The sequence below is a fragment of the Pan troglodytes genome, chromosome 9 (genome assembly GCF_028858775.2).
Source record: "Pan troglodytes isolate AG18354 chromosome 9, NHGRI_mPanTro3-v2.0_pri, whole genome shotgun sequence".
Classification (NCBI taxonomy): Eukaryota; Metazoa; Chordata; class Mammalia; order Primates; family Hominidae; genus Pan; species Pan troglodytes.
In genome coordinates, this window is record NC_072407.2 from 69,147,958 (window position 1) to 69,165,445 (window position 17,488).

Consider the following 17,488-nt stretch of genomic DNA (forward strand, 5'->3'; position numbering starts at 1 on the left):
TTTTTTTTCTCTGAGACAGTGTCTCGCTCTGTCGCCCAGGCTGGAGTGCAGTGGCGCGATCTCAGCTCACTGCAAGCTCCGCCTCTCAGGTTCACGCCATTCTCCTGCCTCAGCCTCCCAAGTAGCTGGGACTACAGGCACCCGCCACCACGCCCGGCTAATTTTTTTGTATTTTTAGTAGAGACGGGGTTTCATCGTGTTAGCTAGGATGGTCTCAATCTCCTGACCTCGGGATCTGCCCGCCTTGGCCTCCCAAAGTGCTAGGATTACAGGCATGAGCCACCACGCCCTGGCCTGCTTCATTTTTTTGGTATAGTTTTCTTGAAAAGCTAGTATAACACAAAAAAATTTTAAAATAATAACTAATAAAATTTATCACTATAATTTTTACTCATTATCTCATATATAGTTGTAACCAAAGCATTCTATTTTCATATATAATTTGCCATTTTCCCCATTTCAACAGTCTTAGAATTTTTAGTTAATATCCCACTGTATTGTTTAAATCTAATTTAATAAACCATTCCTCTGTTAGACATTTGTTTACATTCTTGCTTATATAGTGGTTCAGTTAATACCTTTATGTAATATCTTGCTTCTTTTGAATTATTTTCTAGAACAAATTTCTATAAATGGAGTTATGAGTCAAAGTGTATAACACATTTATAAGCTAGTGCATTTTATCAACTTTCTGGGTCATGTGGATAGCACAGGGTAGTGAAAAGAACACTATATTGGGAATTCTAAGGTATCCATTAAAGCCCTAACTTTTGTACTAACTAGCTGTGAGATCTTGGGTGGGTCACTTCTTTTTTTTTTATTTTTTATTTATTTATTTTTTTTGAGACAGAGTTTCGCTCTTGTTGCCCAGGCTGGAGTGCAGTGGTGCAATCTCGGCTCACCGCAACCTCCACCTCCCAGGTTCAAGCAATTCTCCTGCCTCAGCCTCCCCAGTAGCTGGGATTACAGGCATGTGCCACCACCCCTGGCTAATTTTGTATTTTTAGTAGAGACAGGGTTTCTCCATGTTGGTCAGGCTGGTCTCAAACTCCCGACCTCAGGTAATCCGCCCGCCTCGGCCTCCCAAAGTGCTGGGATTACAGGCATGAGCCACCACACCTGGCTTTTTTTTTTTTTTTGAGACGGAGTTTCGCTCTTGTTGCCCAGGCTGGAGTGCAATGGCGCGATCTCGGCTCACCACAACCTCTGCCTCCCAGGTTCAAGCGATTCTCCTGCCTCAGCCTCCCGAGTATCTAGGATTACAGGCATGTGCCACCACGCCTGACTAATTTTTGACTCTCCTGCCTCACCCTCCCAAGTAGCTGGGATTACAGGCATGCGCCACCACGCCCAGCTAATTTTGTATTTTCAGTAGAGACAGGGTTTCTCCATGTTGGTCAGGCTGGTGTCAAACTCCCGACCTCAGGTGATCCACCTGCCTTGGCCTCCCAAAGTGCTGGGATTACAGGCGTGAGCCACCGCGCCCAGCCCACTTCTCCTTTTTGAATTTCAATTTTCTCATCCATAAAATTAGTGTGATGTATTAGGTTATTACCCTGGTCCCCTTTAATTCTAACATCCTATAATTATATATTTAAAAGTAGAAAGCTGTTACCTATTTCCTGTGGGTGCAAACTGTATTATTTTGTTCCTCTCCTCCCTAAAAGACTCGTCAGAAAAAAAAAAGTCTCATATCAGCCTCAGTTATGCAGTAGAACCTGTGCTGTCTTGGAAACTCTTCTTATAGAAGAGCAGTTTATATAACCCCTTCATGAACAGATGGATCTTCTGGATATTTATCTCCTACAGAGATGGGAGAACAGGCCGGGCGCAGTGGCTTACACCTGTAATCCTAGCACTTTGGGAGGCTGAGGCGGGTGGATCACCTGAGGTCAGGAGTTCGAAACCAGCCTTGCCAACATAGTGAAACCCTGTCTCTACAAAAAATACAAAAATGAGCCGGGTGTGGTGGTGCATGCCTGTAGTCCCAGCTACTCGGGAGGCTGAAGCAGGAGAATCACTTGAACCTGGGAGGCGGAGGGTGCAGTGAGCCAAGATTGTGCCACTGCACTCCAGCCTGGGTGACAGAGCAAGACTCTGTCTCAAAAAAAAAAAAAAAAAAAAAAAGAGAGATGGGAAAACAAAGACCTTCTTTGAAGGATCTTGCTTAGATGACAGAAGTGGGAAGACATATAGGAGCCACAACTGCCTGTCTTATACCAAGTATCTCAGGCCTTCTTTTTTTCTCTACTGCTTTCATGAAAACTAAGAAAACTCTTAACTTTAATGGCTTGCCTACTGTCTGCCTCCTCATCTCCCTGTATAAACTTTCTGTGAGAACTTTCCCCCTTGGTTTCCAGTACTGGAACTCAGCATGTTCTATTTCTGGCCCATTTTAGGCAGCTGACACACAAGAGTTCGGGACCAAACTGCACAAAGTATTTCGTGAGATCACCCAACACCAATTTCTTCACCACTGCTCATGTGAGGTGAAGCAGGTAAGTGTAAATAATCAGTACTTTGGTGGGAATCTTCCATTTTGATATATGGGAATCCTGAATTGAGGGTGGGTAGGTACAAGTGTTTCAGACTGCATAATCTGAGGTCAGCCTTTCAGCAAGGAAGTCTGTGAAACAAAATCATCTGTTTTCTATCTCTCAGGAATGACTATCCCACTGGTTGCCTGGTGTCCAATGACTTGAAAACCGTTGTTTCATGTGTTGTATCCAGGATTTTTGTTATTTCAGGCAGGAGGGTAGATTCAGTCCCCGTTACTCCATCTTGTCCAGAAGACACTGTAGGATAATTTCATCTTTAATTTCTCTTATTTATTCATCCTACATTTTTAGTTCCAGATAAGTCAATCGTACTGACTGGAGCCAAGAAAGCCAGAAAAGTGGGCTTCAGTTAGACAACTACTACCAGCTACACCTGGAATCTGGAGAAACAGAATTTCCTGCTAGGATCTCCGTTCACTCATTAGAGGAGACCATCACAAAACCAGTTAAAAGCTATTTGACCTCCTTGAGGGTAAAGACCCCAACTAAGGAAATTCTAGATCTCCAGCATCCAAAAAGGTGAAAAGATAAAAGTGTGTGTGTGTGTTTTTTTTTTTTTTTTTTTTTTTTGAGATGGAGTCTCGCTCTGTTGCCCAGGCTGGAGTGCAGTGGCATGACCTCGGCTCACTGCAACCTCTGCCTCTGTCTCAAAAAAAAAAAAAAAAAAAATTAGCTGAGGCTGGGCATAGTGGCTCACGCCTGCAATCCTAGCACTTTGGGAGGCCAAAGCAGGTGGATCACTTGAAGCCAGGAGTATGAGACCAGCCTGGCCAACATGGTGAAATTCTGTCTCTACTAAAAATACAAAAATTAGCTGCATGTGGTGGCACATGCCTGTTGTCCCAGCTACTGGGGAGGTTGAGATACAGGCCGCGTGTGGTGGCTATGCCTGTAATCCCAGCACTTTGGGAGGCCAAGGTAGGTGGACCGCCTGAGGTCAGGAGTTCGAGACCAGCCTGGCCAACATGGTGAAACCCTGTCTCTACTAAAAATACAAACATTAGCCGGTGTGGCGACATGCACCTGTAATCCCAGCTACTTAGGAGGCTGAGGCAGGAGAATTGCTTGAACCCAGGAGACAGAGGTTGCAGTGAACCAAGATCACACCACTGTACTCCAGCCTGGGCGACAGTGAGACTCTGTCCCAGAAAAAAAAAAAAAAAACCATGATACAGAGGGGCTGGGAACGATGGCTCATGCCTGTAATCCCAACACTTTGGGAGGCCGAGGCAGGTGGATTACTTGACCCCAGGAGTTCAAGACCAGCCTGGGTAACATGGCAAAACCCCATCTCTACAAAAAAATAGAAAAATTAGCCAGGCGTGGTGGCACATGCCTGTAGTCCCAGCTACTCAGGAGGCTGAGGTGGAAGAACTGCATGAGACCAGGAGGCAGAGGTTGCCGTGAGCTAAAATCATATCACTACACTCCAATCTAGGTGGCAGTGAGACCCTGCCTCAAAAATAAATAAATAAATAATAAATAAACAAAACTAATAGAACTATAAGGAGAAATAGACAAATCCGAAATTATATTTTGAGATTTCAACATAATTCTCTCAATAATTGATAGTTATGATAAGCAGAGACAGTCAGAACAATGCTTTCAATCACTTTGACCTAACTGGCATTTATAAAAACACTCTGTTCAACCACAGAAGAATATGCATTCTTTTCAAGTGCACAAGGCACTTTTAGCAAGATAGAACATATTCTAAGGCATTAAATATGTCTCAATACATTTTAAAGGATCTAAGTCATAAAAGTATGTTTCTGACTATAATAGAATTATTACAGCAAAATCAATAAAAGAAAGCTATCTAGAAAATCCCCAAATATTTGGAAACTAAATGACACATTTATAAATAACCTATGAGTTAAACACAGAAATCAAAGGGATATTAGAAATATTTTAATTTAATTAAATGGAAAAGCAAATTATCAAAATTTGTGAGATGTAGCTGATGTAGTATTTAGAGGGGAAAATGCCTGTGTTAGAAAAGAAAAAAGGCTCAAATCCATGACATCACTTTCCGACTGAAACTAGAATAAGAAGAGCAAATTAAACACAAATTAAACAGAAGAAATGAAATAATAAAGATCAGAATGGAAATCAGTAACATAGAAACCAGAAAAACAATGGAGAAAAATCAATGAAACTAAAAGGTGGCTCATTTAGAAGATTAATAAAATTGATAAACATTTAGCCAGACTAATCAGAATAAAAAGAATGAACACAAATTATCACTATCAGAAATCAGAAAGGTAGCATCAGATATTAAAAGGATTATCAGAATATTTTGAACAAGTTTACAGTATATTTGACAACTTAGATGAAATGGACAAATTCCTTGAAAGATACGAAGCTCACTCAAGAAGAAGTACCCCTATATACCTGATAGCACTGTATCTATTTTTAAAATTGAATGTTTAAAAACCTTACCATAATATCCTCAATATATAAAGAACTCTTAAAACTCATTAATAAGAACACAACTCGGTTTTTTTAAATGGACAAAATATTTGAACACACTTCACGAAAGAAGCTACAGATACACAAATGGCAGATAAAGACATAAGATGCCCAACATCATCAGTCACAACAAAAGTTCAAAGAAGAACCACAATGAGATAATAATTTCATACCACTGGAATAAAAGGACTGACTATACCACATGTTAACAAGCATGTGGAAGAAAGAACTCACATACACTGTTTGTGGAAATGGAAAATGGTACAAGCACTTCGGAGAACAGTCAGCAGTTTCTTAAAAAGTTAAATATATACCTATCATATGACCTAGCTCTTTCACTCCTAGGTATTTACCCAAGAGAAATGAAAACATATCTCCACACAAAGAATCATACACAAATCTTCATGGCACTTTTGTTATAGACCCAAAAATGAGAAACAACCCAGTATCAACAGGTAAATGGATAAACAAATTGTAGTAGATTCATATAAAGGAACACTATGTGGCAATAAAAGGAAAGAACTATTGATACACACAGTGACATGGATGAATCTCTGAATAGCATGGCAAGTGAAAAAATCAAAAACTAAAGGAGTACATACTGTTTGATTGCACTTACATATAATTCTATAAAATGCCAACTAATCTATACAGGTCAGTGGTTACTAGAGGATGGGAGGTGGGAGAGTTGGAATGATTATAAAGGGCAGCAGGATGCTTGCAGGGAGATGAATATGTTCATTATGTTGATTGTGTGATGGTTTCACAGGTATGTACATGTGTACTTAAAAATTGTACATTTTCGGCCGGGTGTGGTGGCTCACGCCTGTAATCCCAGCACTTTGGGAGGCTGAGGCAGGTGGATCACGAGGTCAAGAGTTCAAGGCCAGCCTGGCTAAGATGGTGAAACCCCATCTCTACTAAAAATATAAAAAAAATTAGCTGGGCGTGGTGGCAGGCGACTATAATCCCAACTACTTGGGTGGCTGAGGCAGGAGAATTGCTTGAACCCAGGCGGCAGAAGTTGCAGCGGGCTGAGATCATGCCACTGTACTCCAGCCTGGGCAACAGAGTGAGACTCTGTCTCAAAAAAAACAAAACAAAACAAAAAATTGTACATTTTCTATGTATGCAGTTTACTCTGTCAGTTTATATCTCAATAGTTATAAAAAGTATGGACACTGTTTCTTTTTTTTTTCTTTTTTTGAGATGGAGTCTCACTCTGTCGCCCAGGCTGGAGTGCAGTGGCGTGATCTCGGCTCACTGCAAGCTCCACTCCCCAGGTTCACACCATTCTCCTGCCTCAGCCTCCTGAGTAGCTGGGACTACAGGCACCTGCCACCATGCCCGACTAATTGTTTTTTCTATTTTTAGTAAAGACGGAGTTTCACTGTGTTGGCCAGGATGGTCTTGATCTCCTGACCTCGTGATCCTCTGGCCTCGGCCTCCCAAAGTGCTGGGATTACAGGCGTGAGCCACCGCGCTATGGACACTGTTTCTGAGAAAATGAGTAACAGGGCCTTTGGTACCTCCTCTGCATCTGCTCTGCCCCTTGTACTTCTGCTTGCCTGATTGGGTGGGGAAGTTTAGGTGCCCAGGCACCCAAGGATCAAAGCATCTTATGGACTTTACCATCCTCCTCTTCAGTGTGATTAGAGAGGCACAGAGCAGCAGTAAAGCCGTTAGTGCTCCCTTCACCACCCCTTCCATGGCTGGCTGTGCCTTCTACGATGCACTTCCCAGGAACGCGTCCACTGTTCCTTTCAGCTGCTTCACCGCAAATACTCTTGCCAGTTTCCCTCGGACTTGGAAAGCCGCTGTCCACGCCTTGCGCAAATAAAGCTAAAATCCATTGTATCAGTTTCCTGGGATGCTGTCAGAAATTAACATCAACTTGAAGGTTTAAGAACAATCCAAATTTATTGTGTCACAGTTCTGGAGGCCAGAAGTCCAAAATCAAGGTGTTGGCAGGGCCACACTGCTTCCAAAGTTTCTAGAGGAGAGTGCTTTCTTGTCTTGCCTCTTCTAGCTTCTGATAAAAACTGTTCCTTGGTTTCTTGTAGTTTGCATAACTCCAAACTGTAACTCCATCTTCACATTGCTTTCTCCCTGTCTCTCAAATCTTTCTGCCTTTTTTTTCTTTTTTTTTTTTTGACACCGAGTCTTGCTCTGTCGCCCAGACTGGAGTGCAGTGGCAACAATCTTGGCTCACTGCAACCTCCGCCTCCTGGGTTCAAGTGATTCTCCTGCCTCAGCCTCCCGAGTAGCTGGGATTACAGGCGCCTACCACCATGGCCGACTAATTTTTGTATTTTTAGTAGAGACGGGGTTTTGCCATGTTGGCCAGGCTGGTCTCGAACTCCTAGCCTTAGGTGATCTGGCTGCTTTGGCCTCCCAAAGTGCTGGGATTACAGGCAGGTAATTAGGGATTTAGGGCCCACCCTAAATCCAGGCTAATCCCGTCTTGCGATCTGGAATTACATGTGCAAAGACTTTTCTCAAATAAGCTCACATTCACAAATTCTGGGGGTTAGGATTTGGACATATTTGGGGTGGGGGAGAATGCAGTTCACTACAGCCATCCACATCTTCAGCTTTCTAGGGACAGGTTCAGGGTAAGGCATGTGCTGTTATCATAGGACCCAGGATATAAGCGCAGAGGGACTCCTCAGGATCTAGGAGTGTTTCAGCCTCTGAAGTACTTTTACTTGGGCCTCTGTGGTATCCCAGTAAGGCCTAAAAAAGATAATCTGGGCCAGGTGCGGTGGCTCACTCCTGTAATCTCAGCACTTTGGGAGGGCAAGGCAGGTGGATCACTTGAGGTCAGGAGTTTGAAACCTGCCTGGCCAACATGGCAAAATTCAGTCTCTACTAAAAATAAAAAAATTAGCCAGGCCTGTTGGCACACCCTTGTAGTCCCAGCTACTCAGGAGGGTGAGACATGAGAATCGCTTGAATCTAGGGGGCGGAGGTTGCAGTGAGCCAAGATCATGCCACTGCACTCCAGCCTGGGTGACACAGCAAGACTCTGTCTCAAAAAAAAAAAAAAAAAAAAAAAAAAAAAAAAAAAAAAGATGATCTGACCTCTTTTACCCTGTTCTTTTGCTATAGTCATGGCTCATAGCCTCAGGGCCATTCATAGCCCAATTAATTTGGCATATGGCTAGTGAACTCAAGGTCTTACCAGTAGTCATAGGTCTTGGAAAGAAGGAACACTTACTGAATCCCTAATCTGTGCCGAGATTTTCACTTTAATCTCTGCAAAGATGTTATAAATTAGGTCATAGTTTTCCCATTTTACAGATGAGGAAACTGATTACAGAACTTTCATAATTTGCCCAGAATCACAGTCAGTAAATAGCAAGGCTAGAATTTGTACTGAGAGCTCCCGGCTCTGAAACCTGGTAATATTGTTAACACAGAGGACTAGGTTGCAAGCCCTGGGCAGATGAGTGATCCAGGTCATTGAGTAGAACCCATGATTCTCCACTCAACATCCTCTGGTAATGGCCATTTAGTGATAAATAACTTGTCAGTGGTACAAGAGTGGCACCCAGTGGCTTCAGCTAGAACTACAAGACTAAGGATGATAGGTCAAATTCTTTGACCTCTGGGCCATTCTGTTTCCATTTCTAAACAGGAAAGGTAGAATAGCTGACCTCTTGAGTAACAGGGAAGAAAACCATCTATTATATGCTTTATTGAGAAACTGAAAAAATGAGGGAGTGTGTATTCAGAGTGAATATATTCAGGGAAAGGTCATGCAGGAATGGAGAAGGTATTATTTTTGTTTTTATTTTTTTACAAACAGGTTCCCGCTATGTTGCCCGGGCTGGAGTGCAGTGACTATTCATAGGTGTGATCATGGTGCACTACAGTCTCGAACTCCTGGGCTTAAGTGATCCTCCTGTGTCAGCCTCCTGAGTAACTGGAACTACAGGCGTGCATCACTGCACCTGGCTAGGAGTGGATATTTTAAGCCTGAATGTTGGAACAGAGACAGTGGGCCAGGAAGGAGTGAACAAGATAGTACTCCAGGGTTTAGTGTCATAGATATATGTAGGGACTGAGAACTTAAACCCAGAATGAGCAGGAGTAGTATCAAGGAGGCAATTTTCTAAGGAAAGGCATTGTTTCCGGCGGGTCGGGGGAGGGGGTAGACTAGAAATAAATGTCCCATAGAATGTTAAATCCAAGGTGTATTCTGAGGTCAGGGCTGTCTTATCTGGGGGACCAGGTGATGAATGAAGGGTGTGCAAGGCTACCAGAGAGGCCCAGAGCTTCATATCTCAATGCGGGTAGTTCCTTGATAAGACCAATTTCAAGATAGGAGAAAGATTTATCTATGACACGAGATTTTCCAAGCTAAAGCCAAAAAAAAAAAAACAAGTTCTGTCTCAAGATAAAAATGTTTAGAAAATATCCTGTTTCTTTCTTTATGTCTTTAGGATTATTTTTGCCCCTCCTATGTGCCTCGGCATATAATTACTTGGGAACTAAAACTTGTTTTAGTAAACAATATATGATAGATCTCTCATGGAGATAATTCATATACCATAAAATTTACTTTAAAGAATAAAACTCATTGATTTTAAGTATATTCACTGTACTGTGCAGCCATCGCCACTAAATTACAGAACATCTCCATCATGCCATTAGCAGTACCTATTCGCAGTGAGTCCCAGTTCCCCTCTCCCTTCAACCCCTGGCAACCACTAGTATGCTTCCCATCTCTGTGGATTTGCCTATTCTGGACACTTCATATAGATAGGACCATACAACATGGGCCTTTATGTGCCTTCTTTCATTTAGCATGTTTCTAAGGCTCATCTATGTTGTACCATATAACAATTTCATCCATTCTTTATGGCTGAATAATAATCCATTGTATTGATATACCACATTTTATCCATTAATTAGTTGATGAACACAAGTTTTTTCCACTTTTCGGCTATTATGAATATGCTGTTATGAACAGCATATTTGTGTGGACATGCTTGTAACTGTCTTGGGTATATATCTAGGAGTAGAATTGCTGAGTCATATGATAACACTATGTTCTAACTTTTTAAAGAACTTTCGAGCTGATTTCCACAGTCTGCATCATTTTACATTCCTGCCAGCACTGTGTGATGGTTCCAATTTCTCTATACCCTCATTAACTGTTGTCATTGTTTTTCTTACTGCCATTCTAGTGCATGTGAAGTAATTTAGTGGTTTTGATTTGCATTTCTCTAGTGAATACTGATGCTGAGTATCTTTTCCATGTGCTTATTGGCCATTTGTATATCTTCTTTGAAGAAAGGTCTATTCAAATCTTTTGCCCATTTGCTGTTGTTGTTGTTGTTGTTGAGACGGAGTCTCACTCTGTTGCCCAGGCTGGAGTGCAGTGGCGCGATCTCGGCTCACTGCAAGCTCCACCTCCCGGGTTCACACCATTCTCCTGCCTCAAGTAGCTGGGACTTACAGGCGCCCGCTACCACGCCCGGCTAATTTTTTGTATTTTTAGTGGAGATGGGGTTTCACAATGTTAGCCAGGATGGTCTCGATCTCCTGATTTTGTGATCCGCCCACCTCGGCCTCCCAAAGTGTAGGGATTACAGACGTGAGCCACCGTGCCTGGCCCTCTTTTGCCCATTTTTAAATTGGTTTGTTAAATTACTGAGTTATGAGAGTTCTTTACCTTGGGCCAGGCAAGGTGGCTCACACTTGTAATCCCAGCACTTTGGGAGGCGGAGGTGGGAGGATCGCTTGAGCCCAGGAGTTTGAGACCAGCCTGGGCAACATAGTGAGACCTCGTCACTACAAAAACTATAATTTTTTTTTTTTTTTTGAGATGGAGTCTTGCCCTGCCACCCAGGCTGGAGTGCAGTGGAGCATTCTCAGCTCACTGCAACCTCTACCTCCCGGGTTCAAGCGATTCTCCTGCCTCAGCCTCCTGAGTAGCTGGGATTACAGGTGTGCGCCACCACGCCTGGCTAATTTTTGTATTTTCAGTAGAGATGGGGTTTCACCATGTCGGTCAGGCTGGTCTCAAACTCCTGACCTCATGATCTGCCTGGCTCAGTCTCCCAAAGTGCTGGGATTATAGGCGTGAGCCACCGTGCCTGGCCTATAAATAAATTTTAAAAAGAGTTCTTTAATTTGGGTAAAAGTACCTTAGCAGGTATGATTTGTAAATGTTTTCTCCCATTCTTGTGGATTGACTTTTCACTTTTGTTCATAGGAAGCACAAATTTTATTTTATTTTTATTTTCTTGAGACAGAGTCTCACTCTGTCGCCCAGGCTGGAGTGCAGTGGTGTGATCTTGGCTCACTGCAAGCTCTGCCTTCTGGGTTCACGCCATTCTTCTGCCTCAGCCTACCGCACAGCTGGGACTACAGGCGCCCGCCACCACGCCTGGCTAATTTTTTTGTATTTGTAATAGAGACGGGGTTTCACTGTGTTAGCCAGGATGGTTTCAATCTCCTGACGTCATGATCCGCCTGCCTCGGCCTCCCAAAGTGCTGGGATTACAGGCTTGAGCCACTGCACCTGGCCGGGAAGCACAAATTTTTAATTTTTTTTTTTTTTTTTGAGATGGAGTCTCACTCATCACCCAGACTGGAGTGCAATGGCGTGATCTCAGCTCACTGCAACCTCCACCTCCCAGGTTCAAGCAATTTTCCTGCCTCAGCGTCCTGAGTAGCTGGGATTACAGGAGCCCACCACCACAGCCAGCTAATTTTTGTATTTTTAGTACAGGCGGAGTTTCACCATGTTGGCCAGGCTAGTCTCGAACTCCTTACCTCAGGTGATCTGCCTGCCTCGGCCTCCCAAAGTGCTGGGATTACAGGCATGAGCCACCGCGCCTGGCTATGAATTTTTAATTTTGAGGAGAAGATACCTATTTTTATACATCTGTATTCTTGAAAAGGAGCTGGGAGGATTGGGTTCTGGTCTCAGTAAGAACCTCTTTTTCTCTGTCCAAATTATTGAACTAACCAGTGTGGCAGGGCTCTAGGAGGCTACCGATGACTACAGAATATACCCTGTGGCTTCCCAGGTTTGACTTTCTCAGTCAAACTTACCTGGTGTAAGGCACTCTGCTAGCTGTAAAGTGATAAAGGCATGATGGCCCTTGCCTTTGAAGGGATTTAGGGTGTAGAAAATGGACATTTGCACATTACTTGATGAATGGGCACACAGGATACTTGCAGAGTATGCAGAGCCCGAGGAATGGGCAGGCAGTAGCCAAGAGACTGGAGCTCAGAGAAGAAAGGATGTGCTGTGAATGGCCAGAGTGGAGAAGGATCCACAGAGGGAAACCTTGAAGACTGGAGGGTGGGTAGGGGGATTCATGAGCCAGGAGGAAGAGGGAGTTCCAAGTGAGGGCAGATAACCTTGTGAGGTCAGTGAAGCCACCAGGCACACTCCTGTTTCACTAGGGCTCGTTCATGTTTCTACAAAACTCACTTAGGACTTCTAATTTTTTTAAGCAGCTAACCCTAGAAAAAAAGGACTCAGCCCAGGGCACTGAGGACGCACCTGATAACAGCAGCCTGGAGCTCCTAGCAGGTAAGGTTTTAGCTTTTCAAGTGAGCCCTGGACTGCAGCAGAGGAAGTAAAAAACGTGAGTTCAAACTTTCAAACTATTCCACTGTACCTTCTACTACAGCGGCGTCCTTCTGCAATTTAGTGGGCTGTTGCTGCCACTGTGGGTCTTCAAGGCAGCAGCAGGTCTTCCCTCCCCAAGATGTTAGGACAGGACTAGAAATTTGTATTAAAGTCTGTGCAGTTACAGATAGCTGCACATGATGGGGTGGGGGTAGGTAATACGCAGATTCAGGGCCCTGAATTTTATTTTATTTTTATTTTTTTGAGACAGAGTCTCACCTCTGTCGCCCAGGCTGGAGTGCAGTGGCGCCATCTCGGCTCACTGCAAGCTCTGCCTCCCGGGTTCACACCATTCTCCTGCCTCAACCTCCCCAGTAGCTGGGACCACAGGCGCCCGCCATCACGCCCGGCTAAATTTTTGTATTTTTAGTAGAGATGGGGTTTCACCGTGTTGGCCAGGATGGTCTCGATCTCCTGACCTTGTGATCCGCCTGCCTTGGCCTCCCAAAGTGCTGGGATTACAGGCGTGAGCCACCGCGCCCGGCCTGGCACCATGTCACTCTTAATGTGTGTTATGGGAAAGTGTCAGTGCGTGGGTTGTGATTGCAATTATACTGAAGTCTTTTCTCCATACATGTCTCCTGCAATGCTTAAACAGCCTTCCCAGCCCACAGCAGCAGGGGTACAGCAGCTCTCACATTCAGTCACTAGCAGAGATGCCAGGTACTATTCTGAGCTTTTAAAATGTACTAATGCTCTTAGTTCTCAAAACTATCCTAGGAGCTATAGGTACTGTTATTAACTCTCATTTTGCATGTGAGGAAATTGAGGCCCACAGATATCAATAAACTTACCCAAGGCTACACAGCCAGTAAATGACAGAGCAAGAATTCAAACCCAGGCAGCCTAGCTCTGCTGTCTCTGGAAGAGCCGAATTAGCAGGGATGCCCTCCTACAGATCCTGAGTCCTTCAGATAAAACAGTATCTGGGTCAAGGGAAGCTGGGGATCATGACGTCAGCACCTATGCTTGGTTGGTAAATCCCTCTTTCTAGGGTCACAACCACAACACATACGCGTTTATGCTTAGGCCTAAGATGTGTCCCTGAAATCACTGTCAACTGAACCATGTTTTAAATGTTGTGGGGGCTGTTGCTACTGAAAAGAACCCTGCTGTGAATGCTTGTACAAAGCAAAGAATCTATTTTTATAAATTTAGATCTGGAGATTTTAAAAAATGCAAATATGATACATACAATTCAGTATTTATGCAGTCAGAAGAGACAAAGGAATAAGTATCTTCCCATACAAGGAAAAAAATTAACATTTAATTCAGTACCTTCTGTGGACCCTGGGGAGATGCTGGGGTCTTCCACAGCCTTATCTCATTTAGTCCTTACAGTGCCCTTCTGGGGGCAGGGGGAGGCATGGATCCTAACAAACTAGAGGACCCAGGCTCAGGTGAGGCAGAACGCTTAGCAGGAGGTAATGACTTTCAGCTTGCCGCCTCCAAAGCCCATGTTTTCTCCAGTGTGCAACATGAGCTTTAAAATCTAGGTGTTTATAATCTGGTGGAACCCCTGGAGGATGGCTTGGGCTGTTCTGTCCTACAGACCTGTGGCTCTCAGCATCCATTCTACGCCTCACATGGGCAGCCCTGCTGAAGAAAATCACCAAACTGTGTGTTGATGCCACCATCCATTGGTGGTCCACTCACTCAGGAGCCTTTGGTTTGTCAGTCCTTCCCCCTGCCTTTCTGGCCTTATCCCTCAGTGGCTACTCCATTCTTTAAAAAATCTACCCAGTCTCCACCTCCTGCTTCATACTTACGGATCTCTTTTCTCAGTAAACTCACCCAACTTGCACCCTCCCACTGCAGAACCTCATCAGTGTGGGGACCCATTTCCTCCAGGCTCACAGTGGGATCGTCCCTCCTGCTTTCTTGGGACCTGCTTGCATCAGTTATCACTGCTGCACCTTCAGCCTTCCCCTGAGTTCCTTTCCCTCAGCAGGTCAAGCTCTCATTTCATCAGAAGAAAATCTCCCATGACCTTGAACTTCCTCCACTTATCCTTGACCTCTCTCCATCACATCTCAGCCAAGGATCTCAAAACCACAAGCTGCATGCACCCTGTCTCCCTTTCTTCCTCTCATTCTCTCCCTCACTTAGGGTACTTGCTTTTTCTGTGGCCTCTGAAACTTCTCTCCTCAGGGAAGCCCTCTTAATTACCAAATTTTGCATTTACCTTCATTGTATCTGAACTATGTGCAAAATTTGGCACTGTAAGGCTATGACTTGCCTGGTTTTTCCCTCTCTGGGCTTTTCTCTTCATCTACTTTCCTCTGGTCATGCCTAAATAGTGCTCATCCTGCTCTCCCACCCAGCTATCTTCCATCCCAACTGTTGACCACTGCCTCTGGGCTCAAGACTCTCAAATTGGTATGACCAGCCAAGGCCTCTGCTGAGTGCCAGCTGGGAGATTCATTTGCTCACTAGGCAGCTCCTCGTGGAGGTCCCATTGGTACCTCAGTTTCCTCTCTCCTGACTAAAGAGACTTTTAGTCTCTTTCATGATTAATCCAATTTATCACATCTGAAATCTTGGATTCATTCAAGAGGCCTCTCATTTTTTTTTTTTTTTTTGAAACAGAGTCTCTCTCTTGCCCAGACTGGAGTGCAGTGGCGTGATCTCGGCTCACTGCAACCTCCCTGCCTCCCAAGTTCAAGTGATTCTCTTGCCTCAGCCTCTGAGTAGTTGGGATTACAGGCGCCCACCACCATGCCCAGCTAATTTTTGTATTTTTAGTAGAGACGGGGTTTCACCATGTTGGCCAGGCTGGTCTCAATCTCCTGACCTCGTGATCTTCCCGCCTCGGCCCCCCAAAGTGCTGGGATTACAGGCATGAGCCACCGCGCCCGGCCAAGAGGCCTCTCCCACATCCAGGCGCTCACAAAGGCCTATCACTTAGGCCTGATGAACACTTCTGATTCCTGGTGACGCCTCTATCTCCACTGTCTTCACTTGTCATTGGGCTCTTAAGGTCTTCCTGTCTCTAGTTTGATCTAAGCCACACCTTTGAAAGAACGATCTTTCTGAAGTACAAAATTACCAATATATTTCACCAGTGCTTAAAACTCTTTATTGGCTTCCTGTCTTCTACAGATGAAAATCTGTTTCTAGCCAGGCAAGGTGGTGTGTGCCTTTAGTCCCAGTTACTCGAGAGGATGAGGCCGGGAGTTCAAAGCTGCAGTGAGCTATGATCACGCCACTGCACTCCAGCCTAGGTGACAGGCGAGACCTCATCTTTAAAAAGTAAAAATTTATATAGGAAGTTGTTTTATGCCTTTGCATAAGGTTTACTTGTGTTAACTTTCAGCAAGAAATTCCCTTTCTCTCCCTTGTCTGGCATATCACTCTTCATCCTTCAAAACCCAGCTCTGGGGCAGGAGTGGTGGCTTATGCCTGTAATACCGTCACTTTGGGGAGCCGGGGCGGGAGGACAGCTTGAGACTAGCCTGGGCAACACGGTGAGACCCGTCTCTACAAGTAAAAAAAAAATAGCCGGTGTGGTGGCATGCGCCTGTGGTTCCTGGTACTCTGGAAGCTGAAGCTGAGGCAGTAGGATCGCTTGAGCCCAGGAGGTCGAGGCTGCAGTGAGCCAGGACTGCGCCACTGCACTCCAGCCTGGGCAACAGAGCAAGACCTTGTCTCAAAAAAACAAAAGGTCAGCTCAGGTATCTCCTCATGGAAACCCTTCTTCACATCCAGAGGTGGTCGGCTTCCTTCTCTATTTTAACCCTGGGCTTTGTACACAGGTCTGCATCCCCTCCTAGCATCTGTGAGCTTCTCTCAGGGAAAAGCTCATTGATCTGCATCCCCAAGACCTGCTGGGGAAGAATCTATTCATCTAAACTCGCTTTAATTTGACAAATGAATCAGTTAAGAGTAGGAAAGCTGCCTATGGGCACTGCTCAATGCAACGTGAGCAACAAAGGGAGACAGAACTGAGGCCAGAAAGGTGAGGGAGGACAGAGGCTGGCAGGGAGGGGGGCTTGTCCGTGCAGACTCCAGGAAGAATCTATACAGAAAGTTACTGAGCGGCCTGAGTCCCCCAAGTGAGGGCTCGGGACAATCTCCCGCCTGGGTGAGAGAATAGGGAGGCCCTGAAACGTCTCTGCAGCCTCGGGCTGCTCCAGAAGCGCCCACAGCTGCAGGGTTTTGGTGTGGATGGGACCTGCTGACAGGGATGCGGTGGGAAGAGCCCCTCGGCGCCCGTTCTCCCAGGCTTCCCCTTGCCCAAGGGTGCTCCTAGCACAGGGCCATGAAAGTAAGATGAAGAGGCTTGTTTTCTCCTAGATACCAGCGGGCAAGCAGAAAACAAGAGGCTCAAGAGGGGCAGCCCCCGCATAGAGGAGATGCGATCTCTGCGCTCCGCCAGGGCCCCGAGCCCTTCAGAGGCCGCCCCGCGCCGCCCGGAGGCCACCGCGGCCCCCCTCACTCCTAGAGGAAGGGAGGACCGCGAGGCTCACGGCAGGGCCCTGGCGCCGGGCAGGGCGAGCCTCAGGAGCCGCCTGGAGGTAACTGGGCGAGGGCCGCGCAGGGAAGGGCTCAGCAGGAGGTGCAGGCCACGGGCCGCTGCTGAGAGGTCCTCACCCCGGGCCCCCTTGTTCCCGCAGGACGTGCTGTGGCTGCAGGAGGTCTCCAACCTGTCAGAGTGGCTGAGTCCCAGCCCTGGGCCCTGAGCCGGGTCCCCTTCCGCAAGCGCCCACCGATCCGGAGGCTGCGGGCAGCCGTTATCCCGTGGTTTAATAAAGCTGCCCCGCGCTCACCAAGTCCTCTTCCGCGTCTGCTTCCGCGTCGG

General features: G+C 45.5%; 1 protein-coding gene across 12 annotated transcripts in view; it reads left to right on the plus strand.

The window, feature by feature from the left end:
* Positions 1–17,459, plus strand: part of TOP6BL (TOP6B like initiator of meiotic double strand breaks) — a 98,652-nt gene extending 81,193 nt beyond the window's left edge. For 8 of the 12 annotated variants that reach the window (XM_054661441.2, XM_054661431.2, XM_054661433.2 and 5 more), the window contains 4 exons: positions 2,400–2,498; positions 12,510–12,588; positions 16,984–17,204; positions 17,304–17,459. In XM_054661441.2, the coding sequence (XP_054517416.1) occupies positions 2,400–2,498; positions 12,510–12,588; positions 16,984–17,204; positions 17,304–17,369 (465 nt within the window). In that variant the 3' untranslated portion in view covers positions 17,370–17,459. Of the gene's footprint in view, positions 1–2,399; positions 2,499–2,849; positions 2,938–8,841; positions 8,960–12,509; positions 12,589–16,983; positions 17,205–17,303 lie in introns of those variants that run through there. The other 4 variants (XM_054661432.2, XM_054661435.2, XM_054661436.2 and 1 more) reach the window with 3 other exon arrangements.
* The last annotated feature ends 29 nt before the right edge of the window (positions 17,460–17,488 follow it).